The following is a 27,369-nucleotide window of genomic DNA, read 5'->3' on the forward strand; positions in this document are numbered from 1 at the left end:
TTCAGACAGATCTGGAGCAGAGCTTAACAGATCCAAGGACACTGGCTTAGAGGCTGTCCCTGGGGGTTAGGAGGACAGAGGTGTCTGTGTTTTAGTCCTAACTATGGGTACTTGGTAGAGTTGCCAGATTTAGAAAATTAAGAAAGAAAACTTAGCAACTCTCCTGCTTAGTTAGGCATGTTGTTTAACTGCAACAAACCTTGCTTCATTTGTAAAAATAAACACCAAAAGATTAAAGATAAAATCCCAGGAGTATCTTGTATTAAAGATGAAATGAAATCAGGTAAGACTAGTAGGGGACACATTCAGAAACTTAAGCCTAAAAGAACTTAATAATGACAAGTTGGAGAATATTACAAAGCTATCCATTTTTCTTGAACTCTAGACATGGAAGTCTAGAAGAATCTCTCTCCCAGCTTGGTATAAAGGGGACCCCAAACCCCACCTAGAAGTCTGTTGGATTACTCCTGGATTGGGATCTTCCATAGAATTATAAAGTGGAGGAGGAGCAGAAGCTTAAGGGAGGAAAGATAAATTATGAAGGCTGCCAAATGTCTTTATGCTGTCATCATAATGCTTTGTGTAGGGAAAATGCCACCAAAGATGCTAAGCTGCTTCCTACCTGTTGAGAGAAATGCGTGTCTTTAGCACAAAAGAAATGTGTGGGACTTGAGTGTCACATAAAACCCTTGAAATGGGCTCTATTAAGGAAATTGTCACAAACTCAAAATAAGTCTAATTGTATCATCTATCTAACTGCAGATGAAAATATAGTGCTTTTTTATGGCTACAAGTGACTTGCAATCTAAAAAAAAAATTTTATTTTATTTTTTTTCCATATTAGCTTACTTCCAGTAATAACTGGCCATGTTAATGTTTAGCCTAGCAGGGGACCAAGACTACCGTATTTTTGAGATTTTCATTTCCCATGATGTGACCAAGTCCTGAGAGAGAGAACTAATTGCTTTAATGCAATGTTTCTTTCCATCAGAATAATAAAAAAAAAAAAAGTTAAAATGTTTCAGGTTAGGCATGTGAAATCCACTTAACTAAAAAACCATTTAGGAGAAAGATGAAGCCAATTTGCTAATACAAGATTTTTTATTTCTGAGTTTGAGGGGAAAAAAGGCTCCTTGAGCTAACCATGTCAAAAATTAAAAATTGAAAAGAACACTGGCTGCCTCCCCATGTGCCTAATTTGGCTTTGCTGAACAAATGACCAAATTGAAATGAGAATTACATACAGGATTTGCTCAACATCCTTACTTCTTCAACTCATTTCTCACTCTTGAAAAATTACCAAGTTCACATGCAGGAGAGAACATGTCTATATGGACCATGGTATCCTCAGACCAGGGAAAAATAGAAAACCGGTGATTTAAGATTCTAGTTGTAAATGAACTTCTGTGGAAGAATTTGTCATAGAAACTACAATGTTTCTTTTGTGGACTAATTAATTACAGGTATCACCCACTATCCATAAATAGAATGGTCCCATTTGGTAGGTCATTTATTTCAGATCTAGAAAAATAAAAAATGTTTTCACATAAATTCTGATAAGAGCATTTCCAGGCCCCAAAAACTAACCTACCAAATCATACTAAATAGGAGTATATTATTTTTGGACAATGGGGGAAACATATAATAGGTTATTCTTGCTCATGCCCTACCTTATACATAGTAGCAATTAAAATCTTGGATGAGTGTGAGAAGGGGACCTTGCTTTAGTCCCTCCATTTTCTCTTTATAAGGCACTACATTGCACTTTAGAATTTTTATGACAGGAAAGAGAGCCACAGAAAGAGCATCAGGGAGTCAAGAGACCAAGGTTCAAATCTGGCCCAGCCAGTTATAGGTTGTCTTGACTTTGAGCAACTCATTTCACCTGAGAGGGTGTGGGCGCCAGGTCAGCATCCAGGCAACAAAGGTCTGGGCCAGATGACCTCTGAGCCCATCTTGACTGTGGTTCTGCCATGCTGATGTGATGCAGGAAAGAAAACCACAAAGGTTTCCCTGATAGAAGCAAGTAGAAGAAGACTGTCTAGATAGCTATATAGCCGCAACCCTGACGAGTGCTTGGAGATGAGTGGACAGCAGTCCTGCTGTGAGCTGGGTGTTACACGGGTTCAAATCCCACTGCTACAACTTACCAGTTGCACATTACTTTAGCCTCAAAGTCTTCTTCTGCTTAATGCAGAAATAATATGCACATCTCATACAACGAATGGTGGCACACACAAAGTGCTCAGTGAATGTTAGCCACGATCACCACAGTTTTAACAACACAACTACCCAAGACCCTGACCAAAGTGAAACACACTTCTCAATTGCCTCCTGTGCACCATGCTTTCTGATCCCCACCTCCTTTGTCCTAACAACATCCTAGAAGGTCAGTTGGTCACTCCTTTCCCTGCAGAGATATAATGCCTGAGAACAAGTGCTTGGTCCTTTAACCTGCTGCCCTACTCACCAGCCCCGTCAGTTTGGGCAATTGTCTCAACATCGTTCTGCCCCCATTCTCTCATGTATGAAATGGAAATAATAATAGCACCTACCTCTAGGTTAGTGGTAAAGCATGAAGAAGGTGGTGCTATGGAGTACTGCTGAGCACGAAGTTTGATACAAGTGGGCATTCTGCTTTACCATTCATTAGTTTTTATTCTGGCTAAGTCAGGAGAAGCTCAGAGAAGTACACTGGTTTGCCTGAGGTCAGCTGGGTCTGAGTAGTAGTTCAAGCATCCAAACTCTGATGGGGTCCATCTGAGGAACCCAGACTAGAGAAAGGGCCCCTCCTTTAATCCGATTCCCAAGATACCCCCCTTCCCAGCTTTACTGCCCATTTGCTCTGTGGGCTGCAGAGTTGTCAGAAGGCTCATCAGAAGCAGTTTGGGTGGGGGTGAGAGGATGCCCAGAACTGAGGGAGGGAAATGAGTCCAAACCATCCTTCTGTCCATTGCTGCAGCCCTGGGGACTGCCTCTCACCACCTGGTGGCCTCCACCCTGACCCTACACCCCTCCCCTGGCAGAAGGCTGTTTTTCACGGGAGAGCTCTCCCTCTTTGTTCCTGAACACATGGCACACCACCGATCGATACGACATCTTATCCTCTAAAACATTCATAACGTCTGCTTCCTGGGGTCCCGGTGGCCGCGTGCCACGTGCAGCCCGTGTCGCCATCCCTTTGTGCTTGGGGGTCTTGTGGCCCAGCCCCCTCTTTAACAGGGCTGCCCACCACCGTTCTCCAAAGAAAGACAAATACTAAATGACAACCTGGGGGGAGCGGATGGGAGAAGCATTTAGGTAGATGTGTGCGGATTACTGGAGTGTTTTGCTACTGCAGAAGCTCCTAAAATCCCAGACTAAGATTTATTTGCTGAATAAAACCTACTGATATTATCATTCTCTAAAGGTATTTTGATCACATGAGTCCTTTCTTGGAGAAAGAAAGGCATTTATTTCTTTCCTGGGAAAAACAGCATCAGGCACAGGTATTCTGGGGGACACTTCGCCCTGTGTAGGTGTGTAGGTGAAGGCCTCCAGGCATGTGTTTCACTGGCTTGGTGAACAGGGAGGCTATGTGGCCAGTGTGGTCCATTTTTTTCTCCCCAGGTACACCCCTAGAAATGTACCTTCACACAGGAGAAGAAAGCAGCTGTGTACACAGCTGTCTGTTTTGTATATTGACCTAGCATCATCTGAGAACACCAGACACCACCCTCCAATATCAACAATCATCATCTGCATGTTTGTGGGGACAAAGCTAGGGTGACACCAGCTTAAGGACCCCTACATCCTGAAGCCGCAAGGAGCTCCATTGTTTCCTCCAAACACAGGAATTGATTAATCTCATACCACTTCCCATCGCTGCACCATCCTGAGCCTGTCATGCAGTTAGATTAATGTGCTGGTCCCTCTGTATGGATTCTTCTTGCCCCAAAATTGCACTGCTCCCTGGGTCCAGGGCTGCCTCATGCAATTGTCACCTGTTCTCGTGGCAGACACAAAGAAAACCTCCCCGTTTTTGCAAAGGGCCAAAACTGAGGGGGGGCGAGGACAGAAAAAGTCCTGCTGAAGACCATTTTATTTTTTTAATTTATTTATGCATACAAGAACTGGGGTACAGGCCAGAGGTACGGGGATTCACCAGACACAGAGTGGGAAACAGAGCAGGCAGACTGACTGAAACACACTGCTGAGGAGAGTAGTGGGTGAGACAGGAGAGGTCTGCTGCGCCATGTGGGTTGCGCCCTGGCCTGCAGGGGATCAAACTGGTGCTGCAGAGGCTGCAGATAGCTTCATAGTGCTTAACCCCTTGAGCCATCAGGGAGGCCCCTGAAACCGTTTTAGCACCGGGAATGGAAGATGAGTGCCTGCAGGTAAAGATGTGAATGCAAGTACCTTTCTCCAAAGCCCCCTTCATGTCCAGGGGTCCCGCCAGGATTCTGGTATCATATATACAATTCCTCCTCCCTCTGCTGTGTAATTCCTGGGCAGTAAGCTTTGCAACCATTTTGGAAGCTGCAAGCTAAAAGTTGGATGCAGCAAGTAAGTTTTCAGAGCGTTCTTGGGAGATAGGTGCTCAAATCCCATTACTAGTAAAGGGATTTGTGGGCGTAACTTCCCTGCAGTGCTTTGAAAATTCATTCCATTCAGTATGGCAATACAGTGGGGGAAATAAGAGAAATCACTTCACCAAGGCAGTCTGAAAGGGATTCTTTTTTTTAACTCCTTCCAGATTTAAATTTTTAAAACTCCTTTAAGACTTAATGCCATTTCCCAGAATACTATCCCTCGTGCTTTTGTTTGCATCTCTTCTCCTAGGCAGCAGGTAATTTGGGCACTAACAGCGTGTTTCTAAAAAGAATATCATTAGTAGGTTGTAGCAGGCACCCTCCTCTTGGAGGAAGAAACCCTGTACTCAACTGTACCCCCAAAGGATGGCAGGCCAACTGGCCAGGGAAAAGCCACCAAGCATATTGATCCCATACCAGCCTGATTATAAATCAAAGTGCTGTATTTATTTTATATTGACAATGGCGGTTGTTTGAAGTGAAGCAGCAACCTGGCTACTGGCCAAGGGCGTGTTTATAGAGGACAATGACTGCTTACAAAGGGAGGTGTCTGTTCCTGAGTGAGCCTTGCCAGTAATTCTGTAGCCCACCAGCCCCATGCTTGGGCCAAATAGCAGTTTGCACAGAAAGCTCCAAGAGCCTGGTGTTAGTCAGTGAGAGACGGAGTGATCGCTGGCAGGAGAGCACGGGGTGAGGATGCCCACAGGGTGAGGATGCTGTGTGATCTTGGGCACTTCCCTTAACCTCTGTAAGCCTCCATTTCTTGATCTATAAAATATAGAGGATTTTAACACCTCCCAGGCTGAGAGAAGAAATGAATGAACTCTCATTCTCTTGAGCGTCAGCCCATCTCACCTGGGAGGCAAAGTCCCTCCAAGGGCATCCAGCCCACTCCATCACTTGGTATTCTCCTTCCCCACCAATTTCTCTCCAACCAGGAATGCACATGCCTGGGCATCAGCATGAATTGCTTTTATTCCTTTTGGTCCTAGCTCAAATGTTACCTATTACAGACACCACCCTTGGTCAGTGAACATTAAAGGAGAAAACAAAACCAAAACAAATAAAAACTTTCCATTCCCAGTGCCCCAGTATTCCCTAGCCCTGTCCTCTACTTTTCACTTTTTAGTTTTTGTGTCCCCCCACTAGAATGTAAGTTCCATGAGAACAAGGGCTCAGTTTTGTTAACAGCTCTATTCCTGGTGCCTGGGACACACCGAACACATATTAAGTGCTCCCCAAATGTTTTCTGAGTGATAGATAATGAATAAATGATGCAATGAACGTAATTAGCCCCATCCCTGGCACACTGCCCAAGTCAACATTCATCATCACCATCCTCATTGAATGGGCTCGTGGGCCTGTGCCTGGACACTCCCTGTCACATGCAGCAGTGCCTTTGCAGGCTGCCTGTGCGCACGCAGAGTTAGCATGCACGCATCATGCCCTGATTATTCCACTGTTCCGCTCTCCTCTGAGCAGTGGCACTTTTGGAATTGGCTGCTTTTCTGAGGGGAACCCTGGCATTGTTGACTAAATTGGCAGAAGCAGGGATACCCAGCCCTGACCCTCCCCACCCTCCTACCTGGCCTCTGAAGGAGTTTTGCCATCATCTCTCAGTCTCTGTGTATCTGGCAGCCTGCTGAGCCACACAACCCAGCAGGCACAGCTCCCTCCTCCCACTCTCTGAACTCTGCTTGGCCTGAAGGCTTCCACTTTCAAAGGGAAAGCCCCATCACTCCTCTGGGTTACGAATTGACAAGCCTGATCTTTAAAGATACCCCCTGCTCCTGGGGGCCTGCTCAGCAAACATGGAGCGTCCACAGCTTCCATGTTTGCCGTCTTTGACAAGCAGGGGCTGAGCAGCTCTCTGGGAAGTGGTGCTGACATATTGATTGACTCTGGCGTCAGGTTGATCCTCTGCCAACCAATGAACATGGAAGGTTCTAAGTAGCACCCAGCAGGGGCCACACGTACCCTAATTACAGTTTCAGACAAACCCCTTTCCAAGCTGCCACTTTTCAAGGCCTATAATCGCTTGTCCTTGAGGTAGCTGGAGAATTCTGTTACCTGCAGCCCACCACCCATCTCCCTTTTGCTTTGACTCTCTCTGAGTAGATCTTTTTCGAGCCCATCTGGCATGGAATATGGCCTGTACAATAGGAAAATCTTAACCCTCCCTGCAGGTAGGTCTGTATATTATTCTTGCTGAAATCTGGGCCCCGTGTGTGGTCTGTCCATCCTGCCTCAATTCATTTTCAGCACCCACAAAACTCAATCCAAGTTTTCTCCAACTAGCCCAAGGGCTTCCTTGGGTGTTTGGCTGCCTGTTGTGTTTTCAGTGGCTGACTTCCCAGCTGCCACCTGGATTATATGCGCTTCCGCTTTCAGCCTCTCCCTATTCGTCCTTGCTGGTCCGTGGAGGCCCATCGCTCCATCCCAGGGTCTCTTGGGATGAAAGCCTGTCAAATCATGATGAATTGTGCATTTGGGCTGTCAGTAGGGGTGAGTGATGTCAGGGAGAGGGCCTCCCAAACTCATTTCACTTCTGACCCCACGATGGCCTGAACAGGACCTTTAGGGATGAGCTGCTGGAACATTTGTGGAGCATGGGAGAGACAATCTCCCCACTGCTAGCAGGATGTCTTGTTAGGAAAAATGTAAGTTGATGATGCCTGTGTTTCCTAGAAATTTCTAAATGAAGAAACAATAACTAGCTATTCTAAGGCTTCTTAACTTTGTGAGTCTGAGACTATATCAAAAAAGTAGATATTATGAAATTAAGGTCTAAAATATTATGTCTTATTGTTATCCAGAAAAACACATGTATCTAAACCCTAAATCTGTTGTGACTCCTTCTGGCTGAGTTTTAGAAAGGAAACTGAGTCAAGAAATAAGTGACTTTAAGGAATGCATAGAGACCTGTGATATAAAAGTGGAAATTCTCACTTGGCTTATAAGAGAATCTATCAGTCAGAATGGTCTTGGGTGTGCTGCTGTAACAAAGAATCCCAAACTCACAGTGGCATGTAACAGTAATACTTCTTCACCCCTTTGCTTTCTATCACTGGTCAGCCATGACTCTGAGTCTTGTCTTCACTCAAGACTCAAGCTGTTCGGGTTACAGAGGGGGAATAGGTACAACATGTATGCTTCCAAGTCATAGTCATATCTGAGCTCAAAAAGCTGAGGGAAGAGAACCAACTCCCCCCACTCAGGGAGCAGTGCTATATATAGAAAGTGGTCATTCATCAACCACAGTGGGATGTGCATGTTAAGAAAGCACCTAGGAGCCTCCTTGGTGGCGCAGGTGGTTGAGCACAGTGCTGTGAAACTGTCTGCGGCCTCTGCAGCACTGGTTCAATCCCAACTGGCCTCAGAGCAACCCACATGCTGCAGTAGACCTCTCCTGCCTTGCCCACTGCTCCCCTCAGCAGTGTATTTCGTCAGTCTGCCTGTTCTGTTCCCCGCTCTGTCTCTGGTGAATCCTCTCACCCTCCTGTGCATCTGGCCTGTACCCTGGCTCGTGTATAAATAGAATAAATCTTAAAAAAAAAAAAAAAAAAAAAAGAAAAGAAAGAGCCTAGGTCTGCTGAGACTGCAGTGCCATAGAATTTGTAATCATATCACCAGGACATTTAAGTACTTGACCCCTTCTCATTGCACTTCTCCCTAGAGGCGCCAATCCCCCATGTAGTCAGTACTTTTATTTATTTATTTGTTTGTTTATTTATATTGTGGTCAGTACTTTTAGCCAAGCTACCTCATCTATAAAATGGGAATGATTATCATACTTACAACAGTGTAAGCTCTCTGAGTCTTGATTAAGATCAGGTTCTAGAAGGTCTTCCCTGCTGGCCCTGGAAGAGGTTCAAGGACCGGCCTATATTGATGCTAATGTTGAAAATGGGCTTCTCTTTGCAGACTCGTCATATTGCTACCACTACTGTTTCATTCCACTCACTCCACCCTTGTGTTATGCCTTTTTTTATTTATGAGGGTACAATGTCCTGCAAGCCCACCCCTCCAGTCTGCCCCCATGTGTCAATATCTAGTATAATACACCTTTAAGGAGTGTCTTCTGTATTCAGGACACACTGCCATGTCATCGGGGGATGGCAGATGCTTAACTTCCCTCTGGTCTTAAGCCAGTATTCTACCCTGATGGGGAGACCTTTACAAGAGGTTGAGGAAACAACTGAGAGACTGAGATCTCAGCCCCCACTATAAAGCAAGTCAGTAGCAGAGTAAGAAACAGAGTTCTCATTACTCAGGAAACTCATTTACTTCCCAGCTCCCCTGGGTCTTTATCCTGAGGACACTGTACTCCATCCCCACAGGCCAGGAAGATATTCTCATTTTCTTACTCAAGAGAGAAGGGAATAGCTGATCAAGCGAAAAAAAAAAAAAGTACAAACAAAAGCCTATTTCAGACACTCCCCCCAAAACAAGAGAAGGTGGTTATCCCCCCGATATAATTCTCACTTATTTACTTAACATTCAATGCAACCGCAGAAAATATGCCCGAACTTGAGTTTCATTCTTGTTGCGTTGCCGCTGCTGGGAGGACAGAGCATATGCTCAGCGCGTGCGGCCTTCCCCCTTTCCCAGTCTCCATCTCACTTTCTGATTTTCCTTTTCACTTGTGGGAATTGTCTCAATTTCTCATCTACCCTGCCCCTAACCCTTATCACCCGGCCTGTAGTTTTCTTGTTTTCAGAATACTTTTTTTAAACAGAAAAATGCTGTGCCCAAAACAAAGGGGGGTGGGGCGTGCCTCCCTGCAAACAGAGAGCACAGTTCAGGCACGCCCTTTGTATGTTCCAGAAGGTTAGGGGACAGTGTCTGCTTGCTTTTCTCCCCAGGCTGATCGCTGCAATATGTTCTGTACCTTGGAATGAAAAGTTGAACTCTGGTACAGGAAAGCAGTCTTGACAAGAGTTTTCAGACTGATGGGACACTGGGGCGGTTGTCATCTTTGCCCGATGGACCCTCTCTGCCCCTTCTATGGTTCTGAAAATCCAGACTTGCTTAGTCCACGCCCCAGCTGCTCCTGCCATCCCCCTGGTCTCTGCCTTAAAACACAGAGGGACTTCGCCTAAGAACCTCATCTCCAGGGTGGCAGTGGGAATCTGGCTCAGGGCAAGCCCTGATAATCCAATAGTAACTTTTTTTTTAAATCATTTTAAAAGAGCTAATTCCTTGGCTCCCTTCACCTGGTAATTACAAATCAGAAGCTCTCGTTATCTTGAAGCCGCCACGATTAGTTCTCATTTCCTGACCTCCGTACAGTGAAAATATGTCATGATTTGAAGCAATAGAATCGGGTCTCTTCAAGTAAGTGACCTACATAGAATGGATAAACTGCAGGAGAAAATTAGGTGTTATCTGGAGGGAAAGTGTACTTATTCTTATTAGTATTTATCATCACTGAGAGTGGCAGACCTGGGCGCCGCACTTCAGGGTGAATGTATAGGAAGACAACATGGCCTGAGGGGGGACCCCTGTCCCCCTCTGGGAACAAAAAGCAGAAACACTCCGGGACACCTTGCCATCTTATCCGCAGCCATCCATCTGAGCTGGCTTGTTTGAAGATAGGTTTTTAACCTTAATAGAATGCAGCCTGGCTTTAAGTGGTGGTAGGCATGCAGAATTAATTGCTGTGTGAACAATTTCCTAAGCATTGTTAATTGCGTTTCCTGTGGTTAATTGTTTCTCTCGTCCCCGCACCACACTCGGAACCTTTCCCTGTCAACAGCCCTTTCTCTCCCACAGCGCTGGCAGCATAGCAACAGCCTCAACCTGTGTCCGGCTGAAATGCCAGACAGACAAGGGGCGGTTATTGTTTGGATGAGAAACAGGCAGGCGGAGGAAGGAGTCCCTTATTTATTTGCAAATGAAGCATTTCTTAGATCAGGGCTTTGAAAGAAGACAGGTGTTTGGGACTTGCCTTTCATTCCAGGCAGGAAAAACAACTCAGGAACCTTCAGAGCTGCTGGGATGAATGGCATTGGTCAAACTAATTGAGAAGTGGGGAGTTGGCACAAAGGTTGAAGAGGCAGAAGGAAGTTTGTATTTGTAGGTTGCAGGTCACGTGGAAGTAAAGCCGGAGTTTTGCAGACATGCTTGTGTCCTTAGCAAAGCAGAGGCTGTGCTTCACAACTCTTTGTCTGGTTCTGTGTCGCTGTGTGTGTATGTGTGTCGGTGTCAGTCACCTGGAGAAAAAGGAATCACATTATTTCCAAGAAAGGACCCCATGTCACCACTGCAGCTTTTCCACCATAGTATTCACTTATCACAAAGAGGGGAAGAAAGGAAAAATATTTTTAAAGTTTGCAGTCTTTGGGAAGCTAGGCAGATACCACTGCAGGTGCCACAGCCAGCATTGTTATTGCAATGCAGGTGTGGTCGGACGTGCAGGCTGGTGCTATTTGGGAAGCCTGGTTTTGAAACTGACACTTTCCGGCTGGAGTAGTTTGCAGGCAGCTATCTTTGTCAGTGGCCTTGGACTACCTTCTAAAAGAAACTGTGTCCAGTCCAGCATGTGAGAGAGGCCAGGGGTGTGTGAGCAATACCCTAGACTAGGGTCTGAAGATCACCAAGGGGCATTTTCCCCTCTGCAGAGGTATGTGCCTTTGGAGGGTCTGAGCTTTTGTTTTCTCCTCCCTTCTCTGCCAACCACAGGGATCCTCTCCCCCAGAGACTGAGTGGCAGCAGGGGAGAGGAGCTCTAACCACCCAGATCTACATCTTTCTGTATTTAGTTAATCCCTGCGGCCTGGGGCAAGCCATTTTGAACTGCAGCTTCCTTAAAAGGCAATTGCTTGGAAAAGGCACCTGGCCCTCCCCCTTGACATTTGCATTGCTGAATTATCTATTCATTTTTTCATTACTTTGTCTCTCCTGCAGCAATGCATCTGCTCGGACTCAATTGGCAACTCCAGCCGGCAGATGGACACACCTTTAACAATGGGATAAGGACCGGCTTACCAGGAAACGATGATGTGGCAACAATGCCCTCTGGAGGCAAAGGTGAGGTTACAGCTGCTGCTTGCCCTCTTGAGGTCACAGGAAAATTCCAAGCTGTCGCCAGCTGGTTCAGGTTTTCTAATCCAAAACTTGGGAGGTATGCAAAAAGGAAAGAAAGGGGGACAAGCACCCTGGCCTTTCCTAGGTGCCCCCGTTAAAAGCTGTTTGCTGTTCCTGTCTGTTAGCTGTGTCTGGCTGGAGTGACTGGGAACTGGCATGGTGACAGCTCAGAGCAATGTGCATACCTATGCTATCTGCAGCGGCTGGCACTGGCTGGAGCTACTTGAAAGCATCCCAGGGCCTGGGCAGAAGCAGCAGCAACAGCAGCAGCTGCAGTGGCAGCAGCAGCAGCAGGAAAAAGTCCTGCCTAATCAAGAAAGCCCAGAGCAGCAGGCAGCACAAGCTAGTAGACTTAGAGCCCTCTCCCAGAGGAGGGAGGCAGCCTTGCCAGACAGGCCACAAAAGAAAGCAGGGAGCTGTTCTGCTTTGGGGGAGAATAGAAAGGAGTTTTGACAACTAGGGAACAAAGCTTCCCAGAACAGGAAGGGGACAATAGAAATGTTTATGAAAGCAATCTATTCTTGCAGGGGGAAAAATAGGTGCTAACAAGGTGCTAAGGAGGAGGAGAAGAAACAGAACCCTGGGGAGATTGGGACCTGGCAATTAAAAACAACAGCAGCCAATGGGGCATAAGGCCGATGGCTCCCTCAGGCCTTGCTCAATTCAGGACTGAAGTCACACTCAGGGAGATCCTGTGTGGGGAGCGAGGATCCAAACAGAATTTTCCGTTCTGCCTCCTAGCACACAGTTTTCTTGAATATCCCACAGGAATATTTCTAAGAGTAGAAAGGAAAGCTCATTTATGGAGACCCAGTGTGTACCCCGCTAGTGTTGTGTAACCAAGTCCTAGAATGGGGTAGAAGTGTACCCCATGTCAAGCAAGTAGGCAGGGACAAATGTCAAGTCAGCTTTGTGCCCTGTGCTGCTTTGGGTAAGATGTTGGTGTTCTCCTTAGAGCTGTCATTTTCCAGGAGAAGATTCCAGAATTCATTGCCCCTTAGAGGTGTACATTAGTAATCCTGAGTTGCTCGTGTTGCTTAAATTATTCTCCCAAGAACTGTCCTACTGCTTCAAGTATGACATTTTTTAGTCTTTTTTGCCCACATTAAGAATCGCTTGACCCATCCATCCTAATCATAGCACTAAAGTACCTTTAAATGAACATGAAAAAGTTTCACTGAGGATGGAATTATATACCTTCTATTACCAGATAACTGAAACAAGGCCTAAAAATGAAAAGTATATTTTTCCTTAATTGACCAAAAAGCCCGAAGCCAAATTTGTGGGCCTCAGAGATACAATCTGTTCACCTCCAGTATTTGGCATCAACCGTGCCTGGGTTCCCTTTATGATAGTTGATTGTCACCCAGGGTGGCTTTCCCCTCCCAGGGGACATTTGATAGTGTCTGAAGACTTCTTAATTAGCTCCATCAGAAGCGGCACCACTAGCATCCAGGAGCTAGAGGCCCAAATGCTGTCAAACACCCTCCAGTGCCCAGGACAGCTCCCGAAAACAAGGAGTTATTCCATCCCAAATGTCAACAATGCTGCTGCTCTTTGACACACCCTGCTTTAGAGGTGTCTTGTGTTTTATCCAGGAATGTCCTTTATTCTACAAGTCAGCACCCCAACCATCACAAAGTCTACTAAACATATTTTGACATGAATATGTACATTCCAGAATCAGGCATTGGGCTGTGTTTTGGGTGCACATCCACCCTAAATTTTTGTACAGTTTTTAAATTGTTGATGGGCATTAACTCCCATAAATAAGGCCAATCACTGATTCAACTTTGTCTCCAACCCGGCCCCACACCTGCCAGGACAGCGTGAGGGAGAAGATTCCCCACGGTGAACAAGCCCTAACTAAGAGAAAATAGTCTTAACTCACCACGCAGCCTTTAAATGAACAAGTGAGGAAACACTTTCCAGGGTGTCTTTGGAAAGACCAGAATTTTCCCCCTCAGAGGCAATGTGCTTCTGAAAATGTTGTGTAACTCATATAACATTACCTGTTCGGATAGTTTCCAAATGAGTTAGGAGCCCAAGAAAGGGTTGCCAAACTGTTGTCTGGTCAGTGTTGACAATAGGACTCAGAAGAAGCATGAGAATTTTAAATTGCTTATAGAGGAACTAAACCTCATAACATCTCCTTTCTGAACCCTGAAATGGCACTCTTCTGATCCCTGGGGATAGCAGATTCTCTTAAGTTGTAAGGTCTGATCCCCAAAAACTAGAAAAGCTTTCATTTTCCCACACAAGCCTAACTCTTCAGAGAAAGTGACCTTAGGGTTGAACTTCTTTGCCATTGACCTTCTACTCCCCACTTCCCGATTCTGTACCTTTCGGTAACCTGAATCAATTCCCATCGACTGCTTTTCCAGTGTTTCAAAGAGACAACTAAGATATATTGGCAATAAGTTAATTAAATAACACCCCCTCCATTTTTTGTGTGGTATACGATAATCCTTCACTCTGATAATGTTTTAATCAAGATACAACACACATTGCCAGGGAGGTTAATCTTATTAAGCAATTACCGGGTAAGTATCCAGCAGAAGCAAATTAAAATGTAAGCAAAACATGGGCATGTGAGTCCCTTCGAAGGTCCTTGAAGATGGCACATCGATAGAGATTTCATTACTTGGTCTTTAAGAATGTTTACATTCCTCAGATTTGGAAAGGTGTCTAATAGACACAGCAGCCTACGCACTCTGCTATGTTAGTGGAAACAAAGCACTTGATTAATTAGTCGGGAGAGTGTGTTCTTTGGTCCTCGTCTTCCTTTTCCATTTGTTCATGTTCGTGGTTTATTTTTTCTCCATTCTCTCTTTCAATTAAACCTCACTGTCGTTGGCTGTTGGGTTTCACATCAAGAAGAGGCAGCTCACAGACTGCCAACATCACTCACCATCTCGTGTGCATTTCTATGTTAAAAGGAATGAACTCATACATCTTCATTACAAGAGCATGGGGCACTTTTTCTATAGATCTGAGATTAGATAAGCCTTGAGAATGAAGATTCAATGCAGTGTTCTGACCTGGTCAGATACCACAAGAGAATCTAGTATGATTGGCTGGACCCAGAGGCCAACTACACAAGAGAGCTTTTAAAGGGCCCTTCATGTGTAGCCCATTTGCACACTAATCTTAAGAAAGCATCAGCCCCTAAGTAGAAAGTCATGAATCATCCTAAAAGCCTATCACTCATTTTCAACTCCAAGTATCCTCTATATCAAGGGTCAGCAAATATCATCTCACAGACTTAATCTAGCCCCCCCACTTCTTTACAAGGAAAGTTTTACTGGCATGCTATCAAGTTTATTCACTGTCTGTGGTTGCCTTTTGCACCCCAATGGAGTCAAGTAGGTGCAACAGAGACCAGATGGTCCACAGTCTAAGATACTTACACATAGACTTCTTATGGGAGAAGTTTGCTGAGTGATTTATGTCACTTGAAAGCCCATGTCTATCTCCCTAGGAGTTTCCTATAACACACAAATGATAGGAAAGTAGTGAGAAAAGACCAATACATCGTTTTTTTTCCTTCTTGACCAAGAGTTGGTTATAATATATTCTTAGTAACTTTGCACTGACAGATTCTCCATAATGTGGTTCTGGAGTTGGTCTGGTTGGTCCAGCCCCATTACTTAGCAAATGGGTAACATTAAGCACATCAGTTGTTGTTCCTCAGAGCCTGATTCCTCATCTGTGAAATGATACCCCCTCATTAGCTTGCTGTGTGGCATAAATGTGATAACTCTTGTAAAAGACAGTGTATGCATCAGGCACTTGGGAGGAGCTCCATGTAGACCAGTGATTGTTGCACATCTCCCATGGGTCCATTTATTACCAAGCTTCCATGCTGCTGCTGCTGCTATGTTTTTCCCCCTCTCATGGCTCTTTTTTTTTTTTAATTATGTTTATTGAGTTAATGTTGATTTACAACACTGGCTATGTTTTAAGTATATAGGTCACACCTCTACAAATGTAGAAGTCACACCTCTACAAATCACACCCACCACCAAAACTCGCAATAATCCAGCACCTTAGGCCACAGGGCCCCTTCCCTACCTTCCTGTCATCCCAAAATTCCTCCTCTGGTGGCTTCAGGCCTACAGTCAGATTTCAACATTTGTTTTTTCTCTGTTCCCTTTTTTTTTTTTTCCTGTATTCTGCACCCAATGTCTTTCTACATCAGATTTATTTCACTTAGGATAACTCCCTCTACTTTCATCCAAGTTATCAAAAGTAGAAAGATTTCAGGGTTTTTTTTTTTTTTGTAGCTGAATGGTGTTCCATTGTGTTTATAGACTGCATCTTCTTTATCCACTCATCTGTCGTGAGGCACTGGGTTGTTTCCATAACTTGACTATTGTAAACAGTGCAGCAATGAACAGAAATCCCTTCGAGTCAGTGTTTTTGTATTCTCTGAGTAGATACCTGTGAGAGGGATTGCTGAGTGATACGGCAGCTCTATTAACATTTTGACAAATTCCCCATACCTTTTTCTGTAAAGGTTGGAACAGTGTGCATTTCCACCAAGAGTGTATGAGGGTTCTTTTTTATTTTTTTAAAGTAACATTGTTTATAACACTGTGTATGACTTAGGGATATAAGATCATACTTTCTTTTTCTCCATACCCTTATTTCTAGTTTTCTGAACATGGGCCATTCTCACAGATGTAAGGTGATAATCTCATTGTGGTTTTGATTTGCATTTCCCTCTCAATAAGTGATGATGAGCATTTTTTTCTTGTGCCTGTTGGTCATCTGTGTCTTTGGAGAAGTGTCTGTCTAGCTCTTCTGCCCACTTTAGGATTTTTTTTTTCTCTTTGTTGAGTTGTATGAGTTCTTTGTGGATTTTGGATATTAGCCCCTTGTTGGATGCATGATGTGCAAATATTTTCTCCATTCAGTAGGGTGTCTTTTCATTTTAATGATATTTTCTTTTGCTGTGCAGAAGCCTTTTAGTTTGATATGGTTCCGTTCGTTTATTTTTGCTCTGGTTTTTCTTGCCGTTGGAGTCAGGTCCCCAAAGACATCCCTGAAGCCAATGTCATTGAGTGTTTCAACTATTTTTTTTCTATGTGTTTTATAGTTTTAGGTCTTATGCCCAAGGCTTATAGGTGCTATATTTTCCAAATGTGCTGCCTTCAGAATGTCAAGATAGACAGACAATCATGCTGTTTCATCTTTTTCCCTTCTAAGAATTAGAACAAACTCAAATGAACGCTTCTTCCCAAACATTTGTGTGATGAGGTCAGTGGGAAGTAGGACTTCCCATTCATAAGGGCCAATGTGCAAAACCAGCTGGCCTGCTCCCCACAGCATTATTTGTCTTCCTGCAGCTTGAGCTCTATCACTGCCAGCCTGTCTGTTTTAAGCCCCGCCATTCTCGGTTTATAACTCAGCTGTAAACATTTATTTGTGCCTGGAGCACATTTCTTTCCTACCCTTTGGAAAAAAAAATCAGAATTTCCAGATGGTATGCAAGTTGGAAAAAAATGGCAAAGACTGTTATTCTGTTTAGAAACATGTTTTTCTACACTTGCCCTTTCAGCAAAAACTTCATAATGATTTTTACTAGTTGGCTTAATGCTCGGTACCAGGAGCCAGATTAGCAGGGAGGTTGGTAATTCTTCCTCTGGCTCTTGTCAGCCTCTCAGTGAACACAGCCCAGGTTTCAAAATGATCACTTCCCTACATGGGATTTTTTTCAAAGTCCATGAGATTCCCCAAAGAGCAAGGGGTCATCATGCCTAAGCTGACCAATGCCACTGCAATTCTGCATGTCTGCTGGAAAATATTCCAAAAGCCTTTGTACTGGGCTCACATTATGTAGGTGGCGCATTATGGAGGCCATGTTGTTCTACCACTTCCATGCATCATGTGCTGGCAGATTGTACTTTGATTGCTTCTGCAACCCCACTCTAAGTTGCAGGTTCTGTTGTACCTGCAGCATCATGGCTCGACTTGGACATTATAGTGAGAGCTTCTTCCCTGCCCCAAGGCATCTGCCCTGACGTGTGTGTGCACTCATCCCTGGAGCGCTGACTTCCACACCTAGAGGCCAGTCTCTGCTGGAATACACACTTTCTCGTATCTGTTCCAGCTCAGGATCTGAAAGGCAGTCAGGAGAGTGGTTAGACATGTGGGTGCTGGAATTGCTCAGACAGGACCTTCACTCCCAGCTCCACCACTTAGGAGCTATGTGACATTAAGGTCACCTTGTTTCTGTGGCACTCTCATCACACAAATGGGAAAACTGATTAAGGAACTGAGAGAGTGCATGGCAAGTGGTGGCCACTTAGTAAATTTTCACTGCTGTAATACTGATAACTCTGAGCTATATATTAATGCAGAAGAAAGATCACCTGCACAGTCAGATGTACATATACCTGGTAACCATTTATCTAAGTTGACAAATTGAGGTCTCAAGAGACCGAATGATTGGTGCAAGAATAATGACCAAATGATCATTATTGAAGTTTCCCTGTGGGAAACTTCAACGACTTTGAAAAAGCCTCCTGTAGGGGAGTGATTGTTTTGAAGCCCTGTTTGTTGCCATCCCAAGCACAGAAGGGCTTTATAAAAATCAGCACTGCTGTGCAATGTCGTGAACATCATCGCAGGCGCACCACTGCTCAGGGTGGAAATCTATTCCTGAAGACTCGCCAGCCAACAGCAGGGCGAGGGCTGACGGGCTGCTGACAACTCAAATGAGCTCTAGTTCACGGCAGTGAATCCAACATCCTTAGAAGAATCTTTTCACCTGTCTCCTGGTTAAATGGAACCCTCAGATGGTTGTCCCAATTCCCAAATAAATGGAAACGAGGTGTAATGACTGAAGCAATATTCTGAATTCAACTTTATTTGCAATAGATAAAAATATGTGAGGCAGAATAATCTGCAAGACAGATTTACGCTGAGGTGCCTCCGGAGTTCAGTTAAGTTTAGGGAAGTATTAATATGAGGCTTCATTTCCCTGGCATGGCCATGAGTCCATTCCCTTTATCACTTGTTTGGGGAATAGTCTCGCTGTTTCCATAAATGAATTATGGCAACATTTTCTGAAATGATTAGCTCCTAATGTGGCTATGGAAGGCTGTCGTTTTGCTCAACATCAGTCTTATTTAACTGGTTGGGATTTTAGGTACATGTTTCTGAAATAGGCAATAGCTTCACATTTACATGAGCAGTCTTCCGTGGAGTTATAGAGGTGGACTATCTTGCAAAATTGATCATTAGAGTGTTACTTCTAAAATCCCAGCAATCTCATCTTTAAGCTAGAGATGAACCAGCCAGAACCATCATGTCTCAAGCACCTGTTTCACAGGGCAAAGCGATCATCTCCACTTTTCACTGTGTAGCTCATGGAGAGGAAGGCAAGTTTGACATGGTAGCTGTAACTCTGGGCGGTGTGGGCAGACTCAGGCTGTTGCAAGGACTTTATACTGACTCGTTGTCCACAGCCCAAGGGTGCTGATCAGAATTTCCAGAATGATTACATAATGGCTACTGAATTCTTCTCTTCATGCTACTAGTTCAAGCCTGTCCCAAGCCTTCAGGACCCTGGAGTATAGGATAAGGAATACTGGGAATACAGCACACACCTCAACTTGGATGTTGACCCTAGATTTCCTGCAATATAGTTGATATTTGATAAATATCTGTTGCATGAAAGTAGGAATGAATGACACAACACTGCTTAAGATATTCATTCATCATTGTGAAATAAATGAAATATGGCTAACTTTCACAGGAGAGACAGAACTGCCCCCCACTCAGAAGCAGCTGAGGTTTACATTAACGCCTACAGTTTGCAGTAAATGAGCTGTTACTTTGCTTTCTTTGGTCATAGCCCCTTAACTCATGTGATGGGCTGGCCCTCTCCATCTATAGATTGACCACTGATTTCAGCCTGATTTCAGCCACTATAGAAAACGTAAGGCCCATGCCACTCCTTGCCCTTCTGCGGTTGATTATGCCGATGATGAGCAGCCAGTATTTTAAATTATACCATCACACTCATACCCTGCACATTTGGGGTAAATCATTACAGCTCATTTGGAGTAGCACAACAGCAGGATCGCACAATATATATATAGATGTATGTAGAAGCTGGGTACTACATATGTCACCCCACTGAATCCTAAGAAGCACCCTTGCTATATACAGGAGTAGACAGCTTCAGAGAGGGAGCTTGAGTTGCCAAAGGCATGCAGCTTATAACACAGGGGGTATCTATAAGTGGTGGGATTCAAACCCCAGCTCCTTCAAGCAACATTCCCTACTGAGGTCTCTGACCTCTCAGTGTGAGGATGCCCACCTGTGGTAAAGACAGAAACCTTCAAGATGTTGTTTCCTAGCTGCCTGTGCCTCAGTGGCATCCTGTTGTGGTCCTCGATCAGCTGCATGGCTGGGGATTGCCCAGAGTCAGGTCCCATTGTGGAGATGAGAGTTTGACGTAGGCTTGGGTGTTTTTGACTGTAGAGAACAATCCAGACTTTCACTCCTAAATCCCTGTCCAGGAACTTGACCTCCAAACTAGCACTACTGGGATGGTATCCCACAGTGGAGGCAGCAGTTTGCAAAAGCCACTTTTTAAAATCCCTTTGAGGTATATTTTTGTTTTTGTTGTTTTTAAAATTATAGATGTTATCCACTCATTTAAAAAGTTTAAGTCTATAGAAAATGCCACTTTGCAAGGAATATTAGTGTAACAATGGGCTGTTTTCAATAAGATCTTTAAACTAGATAGAGCATGTACCAGATTTAATTTTCTGTTTTTGATAGCAGTACTGTTTTTAGGAAAAACATATCAAAGTACCTAGAGGTATAAGAGCACCCCCTCTGTTATTTATTCTCAAGGTTTCATGAAAAAAAAAATACATATATGTATGTTGTAAGTGAAATAATAGAGCATATGCATATAATGTTTACATAATCTGGGTGAAGAACATGCAGGAATTCTTTGTACTATTTTGGAAATTTTTCTGTAAATTTGGAATTATTTCAAAAAATCTGAAAATTTCATACATATAAATATATATCCACATATATATAGTCTATGCATACATATATGTGAAAAGGTGAAAGCCCCTCTTTGCAAAAGCATGATTCATGTGCCCATCTAGAGAGTTTAGTTTGAAAGCAATCACTAGCTGTTTAGCAGTAAAGATAACTTATGTTGAATGAACTGAGTTTGTGGAAAGTGAATTCACTTATCACTATCTAATGAACTCTCCTTCCTTCTTTTTTTTTTTTTTAAGATTTATTTATTTGTTTATAAGCTCTGGGTACAGTCAGAAGTACAGGTGGGTGAGAAAATTCACCAGAGCCAGAGCGGGGAACAGAACAGGCAGACTGACGAAATGCACTGCTGAGGGGAGCAGCGGGCATGGCAGGAGAGGTCTGTCATGCCATGTGGGACCTTCACTGGTGGCCAGGGATCGAACCGGTGCTGCTCAGGCTGCAGGCAGCTTCGCAGCCCAGCGCTCAACCGCTGCACCACCAGGAGAGGCCCAATCTCCTTCCTTCTAAATACACATAACCTCTCCCTCCCCTCCCTCCTATTTTTCCCTCCCCCCTTTTTCCCTCCTTTTCCTCTCCCCCACCTCACTAGCATATCCTAGAATATCTCTGGTCCTTCCTGACTTTGTAAACCACAGTAGACCAAAGTGGAAAGTCTCATGTGAGATACCTTTGTATCTAAACCACTTCTATGGTGATAAGAACACTGAAATATGGAGGCCTAGGCCTGCCTAAAACTAGCCAACTGCTTAATAGCAAAGAGTGGTGGTCACCCCAAGACTTTCTTCACACCTGTCCTCATCCCACAAAAGGTTCAAGGGCTCAGTGCATCAGGATTAGGATCCTTGATATTTGGCTATTAATTTTAGGACCTTTCAGGTCTCCCTGGTAGCCTAGGGGTTAAGTGTCAACCCTATCACCACTATGGCTATGGCCTGAGTTTGATCCCCAGCTAGGGAGCTAACCCACATATGGCGCAGCAGACCTCTCCTGTCTCTCCCGCTGTTCCCCTTTGCAGTGTATTTCAGTCAGTCTGCCTGTTCTGTTTCCCACTCTGGTGAATCCTCTCACCCCCTGCACCTCTGGCCTAGGCCCCAGCTTTTCTACACAAAAAAATAAAATATAAAAAAAAATTCTTAGGACCTTTCTACTATGGCTCCCTTGGTTGCTTTCTTTATTGAGAAGATTTTCAAGAAAGATAAAGTAAGAGTTTACTCATGATTTTTTCAAAAGGATTCACCAGGAAATTTCCTTTAAATAGTAAATTTCCCGGTAGACTTTCAACATCTATTTTTTAAAAATGTGTTGACGTGCAGCTTTTCAAGGTAAATCTTCCTTAAGGCTCTCATTTCACCAAGTAGTCTCAGGGGGTGTGTTAAAGTACCCCATCAGATTGGGCAAACCCTAGGGCAACCAGAGATGAATCTGCAGCTCTCCCTGTCCTCAGGGAGCTCAGTGTCTAATAGGGGAGACTTCGGAAGACCAGCAAAATCAATTCTAGTTGCTGGCAGCAGGTGCTGCAGCAGAATTCATTGTCCATGCTGTGGACATGCACAGAGACATCCTTTCTTTTGCAGCTCTAGGGTATAAAGGAAGAGAGAGCTTCGGTGTAAAGCTCAATAACCTTCACTTCAGTGCTGCTCAATAAAGTAGCCATACTGACTTCTGGGAGGTTCCACCAATAATCAATACGATGAACAAATCCTGACCAAATTTTAAACTTGTTCCCATAGTTAAGTCTATTCAAAAGAATTAGACTTTCAAAGACAGACACAAAAGCAGGCAGCGGGCAGGCAGGCAGACAGACAGACTGACCAACCAATACATACTAATACAGAATAATGCATATATAATTATGCATATATGTGTATATATGCATATGTGCGTATTACACATATATTTGTGTATATGTGCTTACATGTATGTGAGATATACATATATATATATATATCTCATGCATACATATTTTTTAGACAATCCTTTACTCTGAAAAGAAATCCAGCAGCTTTCCCGTATAGTTTATTTTTTTAATTTAATTCAGTGTAACTAGCCAGCATTTATTTTCCTACTTGCTAGCACTGTACTGAGCCCTTCTTTGTGTTACTCCTACCCTATGAGACAGTTTACTACCATCCTTCCCATATTGTAGAAACAGAGTAGAGGCCCAGAGAGATTAAACAAATTGCTGGAGATCACACAGCAAGGAAGAACCATAGCGAAGGTAGGAACCCAGTTCTGCCTGGAGTAAAACCTGGACTTCATTGCCAGGTTCATTGCCGCCTCTAGTGAATGGGACATGAAGTCGGGGAACATATAAAAACCTGGGGGAAGGTGTGACACTGAGAAGGCCTAATTTATCGTAGCTGGGGTCTGGTAAAAGAAAGAGAATCCTACTGCTGTAAAACCCCAATCCCTAAGGCTCTTATCTGAATTTCTCTGAAGAAATTGCTGTCTGGAGCCAGGCTTTCTTGCATATCTAGGCATCCTCATTTGCCTTGACATTATCAAAATCCGTTTAGGTTTCAAGAGTAGATTAGAGGACTTGTGGGTGCTAATTTCCTGCTGCTTTTTCATATCCTGTCATTAACCCAGCAACCCCTGAAAACCCAGCAAATGTGAAGGAAAACCTATCTTACTAAGTTTAAAGATGAATAATTTCTCTAAAATCCTTTTTATTTTATTGTATTTCCTTGATATGTTACCACAGGGTGGGTGCTGGTGTGATTTTTGTTTTTTATCGGAGCTTCCCAAACTATTCTTTCCAGGGTCGTTTTTACACATCTTTTCCTTTCTGGTTCATTTTTATTCTTTTCCTTTCCCAAAGCCTTTAATTTGAGAGTCTCTCAAAACTAACATTTTTAAGTAAAACTTCCTATTTATAATGACCAGAGTTTCTGATCAACCTGCTGGATACATCATTACTTTAGCAAGATAACAATATTTAGGCTTAGTGCTTAAAGATAATAATAATGCTAACTATCTCAGGCCAAAATTTATTCTAAGAATTTTATACAGATCAGCTCATCAAATCCTCATAAGAACCTTATGAGATAATTACGAACAATGTCCCAACAATAAAATGAGGAAGTTGAGGCGCAGAGAATGGATACACTCATCTGGTATCAAATCTGGGATTTGAATCAAGGCAATCTAAGTCCAAAATCTCTGCTTTTACCTCCAGTGGTATATTCCTTCCTCTGTAAGGGTGAATCCCATGTCCATTTGCCAACATAGCAAAGTTTAGACTGGGGAACAAACCTGTCTAAAGACCTGAATCAGTCAGGACTTCCAAGTTTTCTTTTCTTCTTCAAGATATTAAGTGATGGAAGCTTCCAAACTTCCCAGAGGAGCCATTTCTTAACTTTTATTATCCTAGAAATTACAAGGTTCTTCTTAAGATTCAAACCAGTGTTTATCCTACTTTATTCTAAACACTGTTGACTTTTATTTTATAAACTTCTTTTATTATTATTTTTGCATAGGAGCACTGGAATGTGTATAGGCCAGAGGTGTGGGGAGTGAGAGGATTCACCAGAGACAGAGTGGGGAACAGAACAGGTGGATCCACTGAAATACACTGCTGAGGGGAGCAGTGGGTGAGACAGGAGAGGTCTGATGTGCCATGCTGTCCTGGTGGACCATCATGGCAGTAGCTCTGACACATAATCCCTTGGCCACCAGGGAGGCCATGACTTTTTCTTTGGTCCACTGTTGCTTGAGCTGAATAAAAATGGAATTATTTCTTCTCTTTGAAACAAAATAAAAAAGTGGGGAAGGGAAAATTCACACCCTCCCTCTGTGGTTTTCTTTTAGAATTTAGATATGGAAAATCTTCAGCAATCCAAAAATAGCACCTCTCCATTTTACAGAATGGGAAACTGGTCCCAAGATCATTTACAAGTCTTTCATGAGTGGGTATCTGGAGAGGAACAGCAGCAGGGTGAATCAGACAGTTTCCTGAGCCTTTCATGCCAACCTTCAGCAATTTTATAACCTCTTCTGGCTGTCCAAACCTTTTGCAACTTGCGGCAGCCAAACATAGATATATATCTTTACAAATGCCCACCACTGAATCTTGTGGAAGGGAGCTGCTTTCCTGTTTTTTTTTCCCATCAGGCTGAAGAAGCACTGAAATCCACAAGGCCCCCATGTGAGCAGTTGAAAAGTGAAAACACCTCAGAAGTGAAAGGCTCCTCAAAACAAAAATGTCTTCAAATCTTTCTGGATGTTGATTTCCACTGGTTTAGAAATTCTCAAGAGGAGGGTTAGATATGATTTTATATTTTCTGCCAAGTTCAGAACTTCATAAAGCTAGTTCCCAACCAGATTTTATTCCCATTTTACAGATGAGAAAAGCGTGACCCTGAGAAGTCAGTCTGTTTGCTTGTCTTGGACTAGTAGTCAGCCTTTTCTTTCCTTTCAATACCCTCAGAAGTGTAGGGGCCATTGACCCGTTCATTACTTTAAGAAATTCTCTTTAAAAATAGGTATTTCTGCTAGCTGTATTCACGTTGCTGCGAATGGCATGAGTTTATCTTTTTTGATTGCTGAATAATATTCCATTGTGTATATATACCAAATTTTCTTGATCCAGTCATCTATTTTTGGGCATTTGGGTTGTTTCCAGGTTTTACCTATTGTAAATAGTGCTGCAATAAACATAGGTGTACAGGGAGAAAATAAAGGTATTTCTGGAACTCTTATAATTAAAATACTAAAGGATACTGACATTTCCCACAGAAGTTTTTCAGTTAATGCAACAAAAATGCATAGCAGCACTAATTCGTTCATGGGAGAGAGGTGTGCTTTCTGGATGGTTCTGCGTGGTTCCAGGATCCCTTCCTCTAATTCAAGGAAGGGGGTCATTCCCAGTAGTAGGTCAGCCTGAGATGGGTCCCCATTTTCTACTGAGTTATTTACTTTGGACTGATTTTTGTTCACTGTGGCTTTTTTTTAATTTTTGGAAATGTCAGGGTTTATTGGGCTTGTTTGTGGCTGGAGAGAATAATTAAAGGCTGCATGAATTTGGTGCCAAATTAATATAACTCTCCCCTCCCCTGCTGATAATTTTACAGCCTAGTTTCATGCAGGTTGTTGGAAGCTTTGCGTGTACTTACCAGACTCCAGCTCTTATTATATTTGATCAGCAAAGGGCAATCACAGAAGTTTTAGAACATATCGTGCCAATCCTTCAGATGCCTTGGGGTATGAATCTGAGTCGCATTATTTAAAAACTGTAGGGTTTTAGCCATGACTTAAAGAGAAAGTTGCCGCGAGTTTCTTCTTAATGTTTTTTTAAACTCCTGGCACACAGCAAAGCAGAAATGGAAAACCAACTAATGCACACAAGCATCACTGACTTGATACTGATTCGTGTCTTCCAGTGCCCTGGTCATTGAGAAACAGCAGCATAGACAGTGGTGAAGCAGAAGTCGGTCGGAGGGTGACACAAGAAGTACCCCCAGGCGTGTTTTGGAGGTCACAGATTCACATCAGTCAACCCCAGTTCTTAAAGTTCAACATCTCCCTCGGGAAGGATGCACTCTTTGGTGTCTACATAAGAAGGGGACTTCCACCATCACATGCCCAGGTACGACTTTACTTGATAGGACCACAAGCTGTTTCTGTTGTTGTTACGTATCATTGTCTCCCCACTGGGATGGGGACCACTAAAGGACTGGTCATAGCAATAGGTGACCAGAATGTGGAGAAATCGGAACCCTCCTACAGTATTGAAGGGAGTGTATAGTTTTAGTATAGTTACTATAGATAGAGTTTGCCAGTTTTTCCAAAAATTAAACATACCATTACTGTATGACCCAAGAATTCCACTGCTAGTCTGTTCCCACAGAGAAATGAAACCATTAGTTCTCACAAATGTTCAGAGCCACGTTATTCATAACAGCCAAAAAGTTGAGGCAAAGCAAAAGTCCATCAACTGATGAATGATACAACCATACACTGAAATAGTATTCAGACCTAAAGAGGAATGAAGTCTTGTTGCCCCCTGCAGCATGGGCAAATACTGAAAGGATAATGTTAAGTGAAAGAAGCCAGCTACAAAGGGCCACGTATTTTATGACTACTTTGCCCAGAGTAGGCAAATCCATGGAGACAGAAAGGATAGTAGTGATTTTGAGAGTTGAGAAAGGAGGAAATTGGGTCCAACTGCTAATAGATAGGAGGTTTATATGTGTGTGGGGGGGGGAAGGGGGTGATGTGAGTACTCAGGAATCAGATAACTGCGATGTTTGTATAACATACTAAAAAGTGCTGAATTATAAAATGGCAGAATTGATGTTATGTGAATTATGTCTAAAAATAAAAATAGGTAATGTGCCTCCCTGATGTAGTTAGCTTTGCTAGACCTTGAGGTGAATCCTTGGGCACATTCTGTTCAGGTCTTCTGATTACTGGGTTAATTTGTTAAAATGTCACCACATCTTTAAGTAGAGACTTTCTACTGTATGTGAAAGTATGATGTCACATTACCCAAAATTAGTGGCTCTTTCTCTGTGAGTTCTCTAATTTTCCCTGTATTGAGCTCCTTGGGCCAGTATAGAAGGTTATAATCAGTATATCCTCCATCCACCCATCCAAAAATATATGTGTTGGTCTAGGCACTGAGTATCGGGAGATGAGTTAACATTGCCCCTGACCAAGCAAAACCCCCA

At 43.4% G+C, this 27,369-nt stretch overlaps 1 protein-coding gene across 7 annotated transcripts in view; it reads left to right on the top strand.

The window, feature by feature from the left end:
* The window catches only part of TENM2 (teneurin transmembrane protein 2), a 3,493,894-nt gene that overhangs the window by 3,295,887 nt on the left and 170,638 nt on the right, over positions 1–27,369 (top strand). For 6 of the 7 annotated variants that reach the window (XM_054691588.1, XM_054691585.1, XM_054691584.1 and 3 more), the window contains 2 exons: positions 11,480–11,602; positions 26,080–26,285. In XM_054691588.1, coding sequence (XP_054547563.1) covers positions 11,480–11,602; positions 26,080–26,285 — 329 coding nt within the window. Of the gene's footprint in view, positions 1–11,088; positions 11,197–11,479; positions 11,603–26,079; positions 26,286–27,369 lie in introns of those variants that run through there. The other variant, XM_054691590.1, reaches the window with a different exon arrangement.

Source organism: Talpa occidentalis, unplaced genomic scaffold, assembly GCF_014898055.3.
Source record: "Talpa occidentalis isolate TD23 unplaced genomic scaffold, MPIMG_talOcc4v2.1 talOcc4.9, whole genome shotgun sequence".
Classification (NCBI taxonomy): domain Eukaryota; kingdom Metazoa; phylum Chordata; class Mammalia; order Eulipotyphla; family Talpidae; genus Talpa; species Talpa occidentalis.